This window comes from Cinclus cinclus, chromosome 5, assembly GCF_963662255.1.
Source record: "Cinclus cinclus chromosome 5, bCinCin1.1, whole genome shotgun sequence".
In the NCBI taxonomy this organism is placed as follows: domain Eukaryota; kingdom Metazoa; phylum Chordata; class Aves; order Passeriformes; family Cinclidae; genus Cinclus; species Cinclus cinclus.
Genome location: NC_085050.1, coordinates 49,406,943 through 49,421,547, shown reverse-complemented (window position 1 = coordinate 49,421,547; position 14,605 = coordinate 49,406,943). Strand labels below are relative to the sequence as shown.

At 35.2% G+C, this 14,605-nt stretch overlaps 1 protein-coding gene across 4 annotated transcripts in view; it reads left to right on the top strand.

The window, feature by feature from the left end:
- The window catches only part of SEC24B (SEC24 homolog B, COPII coat complex component), a 45,710-nt gene extending 35,435 nt beyond the window's left edge, over positions 1-10,275 (top strand). For all 4 annotated transcript variants that reach the window (XM_062492971.1, XM_062492969.1, XM_062492968.1 and 1 more), the window contains 6 exons: positions 1,086-1,261; positions 2,873-3,010; positions 3,950-4,054; positions 5,107-5,199; positions 6,782-6,885; positions 8,098-10,275. In XM_062492971.1, coding sequence (XP_062348955.1) covers positions 1,086-1,261; positions 2,873-3,010; positions 3,950-4,054; positions 5,107-5,199; positions 6,782-6,885; positions 8,098-8,212 — 731 coding nt within the window. In that variant the 3' untranslated portion in view covers positions 8,213-10,275. The remainder of the gene's footprint in view (positions 1-1,085; positions 1,262-2,872; positions 3,011-3,949; positions 4,055-5,106; positions 5,200-6,781; positions 6,886-8,097) is intronic.
- The last annotated feature ends 4,330 nt before the right edge of the window (positions 10,276-14,605 follow it).

Sequence of the window (14,605 nt, the reverse complement as noted above, 5' to 3'; positions counted from 1 at the left end):
AAAAGGTTGAAGTGCAGCACAGTGAAGCCTGTGAGTGCAGAAGATGACAAAACCAAATTTATGCTGAACCTGTGAACTGAAATACTCCTTGTTCTGAATACTTAGTTGACTTTAGTCTTTTAAAAGGAACCTTCTTGCTTTGTTTTCTGGGGATTGGTAAAGGACAAAGAATCATAGCACACTTAGATCAAAACTCTCATTTTTGTATCATCATTATTGCTGTTGACTCAAACTTTAGATTCTAGGATTACTTAAGAAAAAGTAACCCAGTTTAGTGAATTTCTGACAACAGTGTATCTAAGATACTGGTTTTCAATCATTCTGTCGTTGCACGGTTGAGGATTCTTACTTATCCCTTAATTGTGGGTCATAAGTAGCTGTTTCATAGACTGATCTCTTCTATTAAATGTGTATGACTTTGTGAAGCATTTTAGCATGTGCTATATTGTATATTAATACTGAAATTGGTTAGAAGAAATAATTTGTAATTCTGTGTCTTTTGGGATTGGAACTAGATGACCTTTAATGTCCCTTCCAACCCAAACCATTCTGTGATCTCCTCTTAAATGCACGTTCAGGCCAGCAGGTGGCTTCCTTCAACCAAAGGATTTGCAGCCCTTGCTCAGCAGAGAAAAATGAAGCTGCATTTATACTAATCACAATTATGCCACTGAAGTAATGGAAGTAATTTCTTATGTGAGGGGTGAAAAGTATCAAAATTAATTGCTGAAAATCTTATCTTGGAGGCTGGGCAACAGCATTTCAACAACAGCTAAGTTGTTTTTTATAAGTTTTCAATTTATATTTAGATTTCTCTATGTATGATTGCTTTAAAAATTTCTTTTAATTCTCCAAGAGTACAAACCAGGGAGCTGAAATTAGCTGCACTATATTTTTAAGCATTGTAGAAGTGAGCTTCTGTATGGACAGTCATCTGACTTACTCCTAAAATAATTAGAATGCAGATGTGGTTTGGGAGATTTTTTTAATCTTGAAACATAACCTGGAAGCACAAGTAAAATTTTCAAAATTCAAGGGAATGAGTGGGGCCAAGTCTAGTAATTTCTTCCCTCCTAATCCCCCAGCTGTGGATCGCTCAGTTTCATCCAGCCTTGCAGATGCAAGAGATGCCTTAATCAATGCTGTGGTGGACTCCTTGGCAGCATACATGTCAACTGCCTCAAATCTGCAGCAATCCATGCTGATAGCACCAAATTCCCTCAAGCTCTTCCCACTTTATATTTTGGCTCTTCTCAAGCAGGTATGTATGATCTAGTGGATTACAGTTTGATGTTTAGTTCATTGTTCCATTTGAGAAATTCTTCTGTTCTAGGTCAAGCAATGTCTGCACTTCTTTAAAATTATGGAAGTTGGATTACTGTCTTTATGCTGACTGGGCTTTATTGTAGAAGATGACTGTAGCTTATTTTAAATTGCTAATGTCTGAACATCAGTTTATTTGCTTTTGAGTCTCTTATGTTTTGTCTTATACTGCTTTACAATGAAAATAAATATATAATTTACAATTGGCATTTCTCAGATTTTCGCAGCTCATTAGTGTAGCCCATAAAAGTTGTTGGAAACTGCTTATTAGCACTTCTTCATTTTTATGTTATGAAGGAAAAAGCAAGTATTTTCCAATACGTATTTTACATGTGTATTCCAATCCATGCTTTAAAGTTCCAAGAAGAAAAATTAGTTTCCATGAAGATATGATGAAATTTTTTATAGAAACTCAAATCATATAGTTGAAAGTTCACACTGGTTGCTACTCTTTTTTTATTATTTTAATTATATCTTTGTTTGGATTACTGAACATCATTAAAGATGTTCTCTTAGAAAGAGAGAACTTCCTGCAGGGTTTTGTTATTAATAAATCTCATCGTATAAAGGTTTACATGTCTGACAGTTATTGGTTGTGTTATGATGAACAAACCTTTATATAAACCTTGTAAGAGATCTAAGCATAATAATTTATTTTCTTTGGCTTAGTGATTACTTCAGTCTATAATGTAGTGATTATGATTTTTTTGATACTTGCATTACAAATGCAGTTAATGGAGGGGGGAAAGCAGACCATTTATTATCAAGATCTGTGTAATAGACAGAAATAGGGTGGCTGGGAAAAAATAAAAGGGTTTTTTTTATTATCTTTATTAACAAGAATAAAACCTGGGATACAGAGAAACCAAAATCAAAATGCTTGTGGCAGCCAAGGAGGAGTGATATCCTTAGCTTTGTTGTAGAAGTGAATATGAGTTTTTATTATATGAATGTTCTCCACTGAGTTAGAATATGATGTCTGCTTCATTGTGTTCCTTTTCACAGTAGTTGTGTACCAGGTTCTTCTAAAGGCGATCTGAAAAATTCAGTAGGAGAGAGTTAAAAAATAAATTTTATCTTACAAGAGTCTAGTTTCACCTATAAAACATGAAAGTATGTTTCCGTTCCAAAGCTTTTCTTTAACATTGAATTCTTAACTATTATCAATTAAGAGTTAGTCTTGTGCACATATGTACCTTTCCTGAACTCTGCTTGTCTTTTGTCTCTCCTGTGATAGGTTGTGTTGGTGAGTTTCACAGGCCAATGTCACTTGTCAAGAATAAAAATAAGAAATGCTGGCCTGGTTGCATGTAATTTTTAGACAAACTGAAGGAGAAACTTGTTCTCTTTCATCAGTAAGGAGGGACTGGATTATGTTTTAAACATTTTGCTTAAGCTCTGTGATTAAGATTCTACCAATAAGATACATTTCTTTACAAAAGCTTTGCCACCTTTGCTTGAGACTTTGAAAATGTGAATTTTGAAATGCACTCTTACATGTGACACAAAATGCAAAAGGATTTGTTTGAGTAGTAATGTTCTCTTACAGAAAGCCTTCAGAACAGGCACAAGTACACGCTTGGATGATCGTGTCTATGCAATGTGCCAGATGAAGAGCCAGCCTCTTGTTCATTTGATGAAGATGATACATCCTAACTTGTACAGAATAGACAAGCTGACTGATGAGGTAATGTATGAAGCCTGGTTTATAGCATTTTCTTGTTTTAATGGCCCATTAAATTTAGTGCTATGATGCAGTTATTTTGTTGTTATTGTGATACAAATGGAGGATTTCCCCTAAGATATAAAAAACCAAGAAAAACATTTTCAAGTCTCAAGTTGTAACTACAGTAGTGTGGTATGAGCAGAACTGTGGTTTTACTTCATCTTGTTTCAATGACCATAATTCCAGTAATTAGTAATTAATTCCATAATTTTTATTATAAAAAAAAAGTAAAGAAAACTGTATGTATTGGAAACATCTTCAGTGTGTTTTTATTATTTACAACTGTCTGTGGTAAATGGGTGTAATAGATCTGATGCTTCAAGGTTTTATATACAGAAATCAGATTCAGTTGCCTTCAGTGTTAGTGCAAACAGCCATAATCTTTAATCAGATCAGTCATAGGGCTCTGGGCAAACTCAAGGATCACTTCAGGCAGGATGTTAATCAGGGGACTTTCTCTTAATTGAATGCAGTAATATACTGAACCTTTCCTTATAGGGAGTAGAATTTGGTAGTTTTCTGTTCTTGCAATATTTCTAGTGAAATTGAAAGCAATGTAAAAAAGTTTGTAGAAAACTTGAGTGTCAACAGTAGTAATTCTTTTGAAATTTCTACATATGTGGCATTAAAAATGTTACATTAGCAGCTTAAACTTACTTCCATTATTATGTTTTAGGTATCAAAGTAGCCTTTAGAATAAGTAACATTCTACAACTGTTCGATGTACATAATCATTTTAGGCTTAACATAATATTTTGTTATATGAGAATCCTCAAAATTTCACTAGAGATTATCAGTGTTTTTCCTGTTTTGTTTTACCTTTAAAGGTAAAATTTGTTTTACCTTTAAAGGTAAAAAAAGGTAAAATAAGTGTTATTGAGTATTGGTTTTTCGTTACAGAGTACAATACATGTAAATGACAGAGTTGTTCCTCAGCCACCCCTTCAGAAGTTGTCTGCAGAGAAGTTGACAAGAGAAGGAGCTTTTCTTATGGATTGTGGTTCAGTAAGTTAAAATGTTACACATTCCCTTTTTTTAAATTTTCTAAGGGGGGAATAAAAAACCCAGAAAACAAAAGCAGCACCTGCTGTGTTATTGAAACCAGTCAGCTCCCAGCAATAACGTTGTTGTGAATCAGCATTCCAGGTAACCTTACAGTAATCTGCATTCCAGTGAAAGCTTTCATATTTTGACCTTTGAGGCTAAGGTGGTTGATTTTTTTTCATGCAAGACTGGTCAAAATATACCAAGCAATCACATCAAGGTGTTTTTTATGGAATTGGTGTGTTTTTATTTTTCAGAATTTCTTTTAATGGCTATTAAATTGCATACACTCGAGGATTTAACAAAATACTTGATGCAGGAATGTTCTCAGTTATGCACAAAGAGTGGGTTTATGATTTGTGGCCTGTGTTATGTAAGAGTTGCAAGTGAGAGGGAATTGGAGAGTGAATAAAATCTGTAGATGCAGTTTAACATATTTGTAGAAATTGCACTGAAGCCCACTCAATTGGATAAAGCATTATGCTACTCCAATGGCAATCTAAAAGGTGCTTTTAACCTTGAATCACTTCAGGGCTAAGTTTAAATGTTAAACTAGCTTGTCTCCAGACCTCTGAAATAATTACTACAATATGCTTTGATAATTGGTTTACTACAACTTGTTTAGATTGGGAAGCCAGTGTGCAGTAACCGACAGAGTGGTGTGACTTCAAATAATTTGAGGGGTTTCATTTAAGGAAGTAACTTGAGAAGTTACTGTATTAGCTGTTCTATTATGAATGTGTCCTGCAACCTCATTTTTTTCAGTATTTTATTTCTACCTATATATTTATTTTTTAATATTTAATGACCTTACTCTAAGTGTTACCCACGTACTGAGTATTTACACACTTATTTATGAATACAGACATTTATGCATGAATTGGCAACTGGAACACTCAAGTGATTCATTTGCATGGAAGTTACTATTCTGGTATTCCTATTGCATCACCACTTTCCTGTTTCTCTAAAATGTATGCAGGGCCTTTTCTAAAACTGATTCTGACATCTTGCAGGTTTTTTACCTTTGGATTGGAAAAAACTGTGATAACAACTTCATAAAAGATGTTCTTGGATACCCAAACTATGCTTCAGTGCCACAGAAAATGGTAGGCCTTTTCATGAGCTGAGCTGTATGCTGCTTACACTTCGAATTTGCATTTAATCTGTTTATTTCTGCATTTTTAGTTTTTAATTTTGCAACTATGAGGTTGGGTTTTTTCTATTAGATACCTTCATAGGAGCCAGATAGAAGTTGTAAGAAGTTTTCAAGGAAAGAATATAAACATGTAAATTTTGTCATTCCTAAAATGCCAAACAGATGCTATAAAACATAACTGCTTTTATTAGTTTAATGGAAGTACATATACATTCACAAGAAAAGGAAGGAAATTCACAGGATTAATGCAAAAGTTGTCTATTCAGATGTGTTAATGATTAAGATTAGAGTTACTTTATTGGTTACGTGTTCTCTGAACCTGCTGTAAGATACCAAATCTGTGGTGTGACACAGTAGGCCTGTAAGTAATGGTAAGAGTTAAGTTTTGCTCAGCTTTCAAGCCTTGACTCAATGTTAAAAGAAACATTCAGCCATTAGAACATCAGAGACCCTTGGATGTGTGTTTTGGTGAAGGGATTTTTTTATGTTATAACCTGTAAGTATAGTCTGATGTGTGAAACAGAGCAGCAATAATTCCATAATATCAACAATTGGCAGATAAGGATTGGACCCTTTTAAGACACTCTAGGAAAGTTCAGAATCAAATGGTTATATCCAAATAGTACCAAACTTTATTAGCACAGAAACACATAGGTAGATATTTTCTGCTTACAGTTGCATAGTATCAAGCAGGAAAATGACAAGAACAGGTTAAGAGTGGTAAGTTATAAGACTGCTATAAAACTGGACTGCTTGTTCAGAGTTTTGTATTTTGCATGTATTAGTAATTTGGATCTGTCCCCTATGACCAGCTGGCAGTATTAGTTAATAGAGTTTCCAGAATAACTTAGATAAAGGAAGGATAATTTTTTTCTAATGGTTCTATCGCATCTGTTATCATGAAAATAAGACAAAAACTTACATAAAGTTATCTTTGCTTTTAAATTATGCCCTCATTCTGCAAAGGTAGCAGTGGAACTACTTTAACTGAAATAAATTCCTTTATATCATGTTAATTATCTTAAAGCATCGTATTGGCTGAAGAGGTGATGTATTTAGCTCAGTGAATTGCTCAACCTTTTTTAGGTCTATTTTTTTTCAGCTTATTCCCTAGACAAATAGTCCAGCAGCATCTTTCCATCGATATTTACGTAAAGTTCAGATTTTACTTCTTGTTTCTTCAGTGATGCAAAGTGCAACATGTAGAAATTTGATTGACAGAAGAAGATACAGGCAAGAAGACTGCAAAAGCATCATTTTGGAAAGATGACATTGCTATCTAAAATATTTCACACTTAAAATACAGTTTTAAGTTAAAGTTGAGTTGTACTCCTTCCTAGATGGCAGTGTACTGCAGATATTACAAAGTGTTGGCCTTTAAGCTGAAGAAAAACATCTATGCATGTAAATCCATGGTTGGTAATTTCTTAACAGAAATTGTAGCTTGAGTTATGCTACAGCTTTCAGGATCTGTTTTTTTAAATAGTTTCAACAGTAAAAGGTGATGGTTTCTTTCAATTACCTTCAACCAGATGCAGCTTCCTGAGGTGGATACACCTTCTTCAGAAAGGACACGATCTTTTATATCTTGGCTTAGAGATAGTAGACCTTTAAGTCCAGTTCTTCAAGTAATAAAGTAAGTATTTCTGTTATGTACTGAGTTGTTACTCGCAACTTGTATTTACAATTCCTAATTAAGATTGATGAAAAGTTTGTATATCTGTCATGGAAGAAACTGAATAACATCACTTTCCCAGGTGATACAGTGCTGTTTATAAAACTGTCTAGTGACAAAGGTTATCTTTGAAGCTAGTGCAAATTCAGTTGCTCATAGTTTTATAGGTAGGAATTCATTGTATATTTTTATATTAGAAATGCACTAAACCACAGTGGATGTCCTTATTATCAATAGTGTTAACCAGGTTAGTTGCTGGTATAGCTTTTATAATTTCATTATATGTATATTAAAAAAAATCAAGTAAAGTTAGTAATCTGTAGATGGTTTAATAATTGTGTGTATTTGTTACTGAGATCTACAGGACAGCAGCTGATCTATGATAGATGAGCCAAGTTCTGAAGCCTTTTCAAGCTATGGCTTGCTTAAGAAGGTTTAAATTCTATAAAATTATTATACTTGAGATTGCATTTCACTTGTAGAGTGCTCGTTTTACTGAGCTGGGTGGGAGATGACCTTCTAGAGAGTATGGTGACTTGCTCAGAGAAGTCATACTGAAATACAGGACTGAAGGTCTTGAGCTGTGGGCACTGTGACTGCTGCTTGAGTTGCAAGAATTTCTGACAGACTGTAATAAGTAGGAGAGCTTTGCTGTATGCTGCACAACACCAGAACAGAGGACCGTGTCCCAGCAAATTTTTATGGGGGCAATAATTTTGGGCACTAGGTCTTTGATATATTTACCTTTTCTGTTCTGTTGCCAAGTAAGAAAGCCTGGGGATGGCATTGAGATTGAGATTGAGATTACATGTAAACACAGGTGTAATTTTTTTTGCAATTTTTCGTTGCCACCAGCATATTTGTTAGCTTCTAAAACAAAAGAATTTTTACATTTCCTTTTTTGTGTTTCTACAGGATATTTTAAGTGCTGTATTTCACCTGCTTTTTTACCATTTTATATACTTTAAAAGATGCTGCTGTTTGACAGTGTATTGCAAACTTTAAGTTTTTTCTTAAGACTTTGGATTATTTGTAATTATAATATCTTTGGATTTAATTTATATTCCAAATGACAGTAAGCAATTTATTAGAATGTATTCCTCTGTTTGAATTTGCAGTGGATTTTTTTGCTCATAGTTTGATTATGCATAATACCTTTCCTTCTTCTTTCAGAGATGAGAACCCTGCCAAAACAGATTTTTTTCAGCATTTAATTGAGGATCGGACAGAAGCAGCTTTCTCTTATTATGAATTCCTACTTAATATTCAACAGCAGATTTGTAAGTGACCAAGGAATAGGTAGAAGAAGAAGTCTGACTTCAGACAGAAGCATGGGCCAAGAGAAGCATATGGGAAGTTAGAGAGGTGGATGCTTGTTCTTCACAATATACAGTGACCAGCACTGTTCGGGATGCTTTACAGCTAAAGGAGTATACATTTCCAAAAGAATTTTGCAGATTTCCTTCAGTCTAAAAGTGCTACGAGTCATGAAGCTGTTTCACTAGTAAACTTTAAAATTGATTTGTACATGTTTCCAGTTGTGCAGCGGTATGGTGCTCTGTTTATTGCAAGCTGGTAAATTTATGTAGCTATGTGGGATGATGTTTCTTAAGAAAATGTACAATTAGGTAAAGCCTTTTTTCTTACATTTGTTATAGTAGCCCTTCCAGATCCAAATCCTTAACACAGATATCAAAGGGCAGTGATGTATGTTGGTTGTTTATATGAATTTCTTTTTAAAAGGAATGGTTCATATTTGCTCAAGACTTCAGCAAATTCCCTGTGAAAGTTGTAGAGTTTCAGTAAAGTAAATCAGTTGTAGAAATAAAATATATAATGTACATAGGTATTACATTTGTAAAGAAAATGTAAAAAATGTAACTAAAAAAAAGACCTAGCTCATTGTGCAGAATTGAGTGCTTGATGATGATGAATTGTTTTGTCCCAGGCTAGACAATGAAGTTGACTATTAAAACATGATTCAAAAGTATCAGTGTAGAAGGAATACAGCTGCTGCTTCTGTTAATTTTAGGTGAATTTATTTATGATTGGCTTACTAATTAAAATATTTTGCTTTATCATGTGGTTTTACATTTATGCAACTATAATCATTTTCCAGCTAAACTCTTACCAAGCTGAATATTGAAGAAAACATATTTACCACCTTATTTCACAGACCTGTGGGAGGAGGAAACACCACGAAATCTGAAATGAGTTTTGATACAGAGTTTGTAGTCCCTTCTTATGTATTATCCTGAAGAAGGCATATCTGTTAACCTTGTTTTGCGTTTTGTAACTACTGTAGTCTTGGTCCAGATTTCTGTAACTTGTGTTGTCCCCCATTTAGAGTAAGTGTGGGTAATTACTCACACTTGAAGATTTGAATTCTGCTGATCTAAAGAAAAACAAGGGATGTAAAAATTAATTACATTGCATCAGTGAAAGTAAAGGCTTTAAAATTACAAAACTCAAAATGTAATCACACTTGCATATTTCAGAAACTTTGTTCTTACTAATATTTTGGTAACTCAAGGGTTTGGGCTTTTTGATAGATTTGTGTCAGATTTTTTTCAGTTTGGTTAAGTTGGGATGGTTTTCTTTGGCCTTTTTCTTAGAGACACATTAGAATTAATTCATAAAGCACAATCAGTCATACTTAGTTTCCTGAACTTTATCTGTTTGGTTTAATGAAATGTGACTACCGTGGAATAATTAGGTACAAAAAAGTAAATTATTATTAGTATGATTACATTTTCATTTAATGTAGCCTTGAAAATGCTAACTGTATTTTAACTGCTATAGCCCCTGAATCAAATAGTCCAGGAGAAAATGTACTAGCTATGGTTTGCAAATGCTTTAAAAGCTACAACAGTTAAATTGCACAAGTAGTGTTACTCTGCATGTTAGCACAAACTCATTGTTTGGAGAAGATACCTTATATTTGTGTGTTGTCCTTAACTAAATGTGTTTAAGTTACCCAAAGAATTGCATAAGAGAAACTTTCCATTTAGTAAATTAATTTATCATATAATAAACATCTGAAGCAATGCTGAACATTGTCCCAAAATCAGACCTTCAGGATTTCAGTGCTTGTTTGTAAAGCAGTTTGCATTGGGTGAAAGCTAGGTGCTGCTGAAGAGTGGGGCATCTTAAAAATAATTTGTATTTGTGAAGATGAGAAGAGCACGTTAAGATTTCAAATGCTCCATGAAGATGCTTCTGATTTGTGAGTTTGGTATTGATATCTGGGAACATGTTACACTATGATTAATTGCATCATATTCTGTAAAATCATTTCTTAAAGCTTTATTCTTCTAGTATAGTTTTTGTATATAAAGATTACAAAAAGTACATCTTTAGAGCTATTTGTTCAGTAAAATTACTACACAGCACAGAGAATATAGGTTTTTTTTATTAATTATAGAGCACATCTCCATTCTGACTGATCTTTGGTTTAAATTTTAAAGACAGTCTCATGGAAATATCTTGAATTTGAAATATCTCAAATTTGAAATATCTCAGGATTCAGGGTGCTGATTTTAGTCTTTTGATCAATAGGGTATCCCCAGGCATGGCAAGAGTATCTCTGAGAAGGACCTGGGGGGTTCTGGTGGGGAACAGCTGTCCATGGGCCAGCAGTGCCCTTGTGGCCAAGAAGGCCATGGGTATCCTGGGGTACATTAGGATGAGCATTGCCAGCTGGTCGAGGGAGGTGATCCTGCCCCTCTGCTCAGCCCTGGTGAGACACATCTGGAGTGCTGAGTCCAGTTCTGGGCTCCTCAGCACAGGAGGGACATGGAGCTCCTGGAGCAGGTCCAGCAGAGACCACGAGGGTGATGAGGGGACTGGAGCATCAATAATGAGGAAAGGCTGAGGGAGCTGGGCCTGTTCAGAGAGGGGAACTCGGTGTTTATAAACATCTGGAGGGAGGGTGCCAAGGGGATGGAGCCAGGCTCTGCTCAGTGATGCCAAGCAACAGGACAGGAGGCAACAGGCAGTAACCAGTGCACAGGAAGTTCCAGCTGACCATAAGAACTGCTTTACTGTGCAGGTGACAGAGCACTGGGACAAATAGCCCAGAGACACTGTGGAGTCTTCCTCACAGGAAATAATTCAAAAGCCATCTGGATGCAATCCTGTGCAATGTGCCTTGGGATGAGCCTGCTTGAGTAGGGGTGTCAGGCCAGATAAGCTCTGGTCTCTTCAAACTAAGCATTCTGTGATCTAAAAGAAATTTACTCTTATAATGACTTAGATCATACTACTGTAGCAGAAGATACTGATAAAAGATTAATCCCAAGGGAAGTGCTGTGAAGCTCAACAAGCTTGTTGCCTACTTAAGTAAGGTTTTGGAGAAGAGATAAAAGACATACTTCTGTATCTGCTTAAATGAAGTGCTGAACTGTCCAAAGTAGCTCTCTAGGCACTCTAGGGATTGAACTTTTCCCCAAGTATCTTCCACACTGCGTAATATACATTATGTCTGTTTCATTGGAAATTTAAGATTTCCCAGGGAAGATGTTTCCCAGCTAAGTAAGTCTTTGGGTGATCAGTTCAAATGTTCAGTATTTTAAATACTGACGGCAGGGGGCCCTTTCATGTCTTTGTTCTACATGCAACATCTTGTACCTCTTTTGCCAAGGAAGTAGTAGGGAAGTTCTTGTAAAATCAGAGCCTGTGACACTCTTACAGTGGTAGGACATGTGATGCAGGTCCCTGAGAAGCATTATTGAACTCAATTCTTTATTTTGTTCTTAAGCTTATTAGAAATAAACCTGTTTATTAATCCTGATGTAGAGCTTCTCATGGCAGTGAAGGAAAGATGACCCAGACAGGAAATTTTGGTTTACCTTGGCTTTCTGTAAATTTTGTCAGCTACTGAAAAGATAGTTTTCTCATGGGTGGTGTTTGTAAAAAGCCAAAAGCAGTTGTTAGTAATCCTGAAAACCAAGAGCTCTTTAGTAATTTTAAATGTGGACTCAAGTTTTTTCATACAAGGTAGTTTAGGAGTTTTATGATGAAGTTTCAAGGTATGGCACACAAGTGGGTAAATGAGGAAATCATTACAACATCAGTCACTGACTTATGCACTTAGAAGTTTTGGACTGTATTTATCTCTGCAGGCAGGATGTAACCCTGCAGAAATTCAGTAGTCAGTGCAGGGAGCAGAGAGGTCTGAGGCTTAGCTGGAAATGAATTTATGCAATACCCCAAATAAGTGTCTGTTACTATGTAAAAATTACTTAAATCATCTTTTGTTTAAAAGCAATTTTTCATATTTTAATACATTTTAAATTTTTATATAGTGTTTTCTGGTAGTTTATTCAGTTCTGAAAAAGGGTGAGAGGGTTTTACATACCCTACTGCATCTCAGATTTTCATAAAGGAGGTAGAATATAATTGGAATCACAGATACTTCTGATTTTTAGCATACCAGGATCTGTGGTAGATTTGTATTGGAAATTTAAAAGGGAACGGGCAAACTGTAATGATTTATTAATGCAATTTCTTTACTTCTCAGCCTCTAGAATTAAAAAAAAAACATTTCTAGCAGTCTTGCATGTCTTTTAGTTTAATGTTGTATTATATTTAAATTCAGAAATCTAGAAAGTGTTTTTAAACCAAAAACTTTAGCAAATAACTTGGATTCAAGTCTCTTTTGAGAACATTTTATTGTTCCTCGCAAGATACTGATGATTCCTGTACATGGAAAAATCCAAAGGCATTTCTACTTTTTGGAGAGTATCAAGAGAATTCTTACATGATTAGTGTCATGTAAAAGATTATTACAACAACAATGACAAAATAACTACATAATAGATCTTTCTTCATTTTATGCTTCAATCCACTTGCAGGGCCTTTGATGTCTTTTCCTTTACAGTTTTGATAACTAGGAAAAAATAAATATTACACAGAGTTTCTTATTAATTTCCTTTGGCAGACCTTAGCAAAAGGAGCTGCCTCATTAGAAGTACCAGTCATGCACAGGATTTTAGTCTGTGCACACTTCTACGGAAGATAAATAGGGGATGCGGCAAAACTCATGGAACTATTTCACAACATATTAAAACTTTTTTTTAAAGGAGGAAGGATTAAAATTTCATTTTCTTGCACCTGTTTATGATTTTCTGGTTTATATTTACTTAACGTTATGTTTGAGGCTTTTTTTTCAGAACTGTAGAGAACCATACCCTAGAGGCATCACCAAATACAGACCTGCAGTTACACCCTTAATCATGCTACCATTAAAAGTGTCAATTTTACAAAGGTCAGGAGTGTTGGAAGGAAGTCCTGTTTGATTAGCAAGCAGTATAATACTTCTTTTATCAATATGAGTAAAAAAATCTCCACTTGCAAGACACTGAGCCTTGGAGGATTCTTGAGTAAAGTGTTTATTGGCGTAAGAATCCTCAAATATGAGAAAGAGTTGATGATAATTAGTCATCTTGGTAATCTGCTAACCATAGGAAATGTTATTCTCATATTGTTTGAAAATATGTTTTAAAAATAAAAAAATTATTTAATGTTAGATCATTATTTGGGTGGAGAAAGTATTTAGGAAAATACTTTGTTTTGTTAATAATTTCTGTAGATACAATGCTTTCAAAAAGTTCTGCAGGCTATAGGTCTCAGCTTCTATGAGTACAAAATGCTACTAAAAATTACCTGATGACCTAATGCTGAAGGAAAAAAAAAGGACTAAAATATGTAGCAGTCGTCTGTAGCTAAGGAATTCCTTCTGTTCTTTCCTTTTTTGGCGGCAGAATATGGTGTCTTCATTATGTGAAGTAGAGCTTAGGAGAGGCCAGAAGTAAAACTGGAATCACTGGAATATGTGTTGGATGTCCTCATCCAGCTTTCGGGGCACATGCAGACCTTCTGAAAGATTGGTGCTTTCCTATGCAGATGTTCATGTTTAGGCAATTCTTATAATCTGGCTGTATTTCACAGTGCCTTATGTGTTTGTTCAAAATAAAAAGCCATTTGAGTTTATAAATTTTCCCTTTTCCTTCATCCAGGCTATTCTTTTTAATTACCAAAGCCACATACATGAAAGTATAATTTATTCTTGGAGAGCAAGCGTTAAATATTTCAGCCTTCCAAACGTGTTTTGAAACATTTTAAGTTCCTGGAAGAAGAGTGGAAACTGCCTGTGCAACGTGGACTCTAGCACCTCCAGTAGTGTGGCTGGATCAGCTCTGCAGGAGGAATGCAGCCTTGGGCATGAGGGGTCTGTCAGCTTCTCCAGCACTGTCAGGCTGCAGCTGGATCATCAAGTAGCACTGCCCATCCACCTGCTCCAGCATCCTGTCTCCTTTAAGAGTGACTGGTATCTGATGGTCAGGGTGAAACATGAGAAACCCCTCGTTTTGGAAGTTGTCCTACCCTGAGATGCATATCTACCTTATGTATTTAGAGATCAGCTGGATATGTAAAACCTTATCAGCATTTTTCCTTATCAGAGTAACTCAGTATTGTTGACCTTAGACTGAGTAATTTCTTCTAATGGATGGTTTTGCAATATAATTACCTGTGGATAAATGTATAATTTTTCCTTCTTTCTGAAGTGTTCCAAATATTCTGTCGCTTCCTGAACTGGGGACAACAGGAGATAGCAAGCTGCTCTATACTTTTCTTTCTTTAGCACCCCGTTAGGTCTTCTGTTTAATTTGCCTTCTGT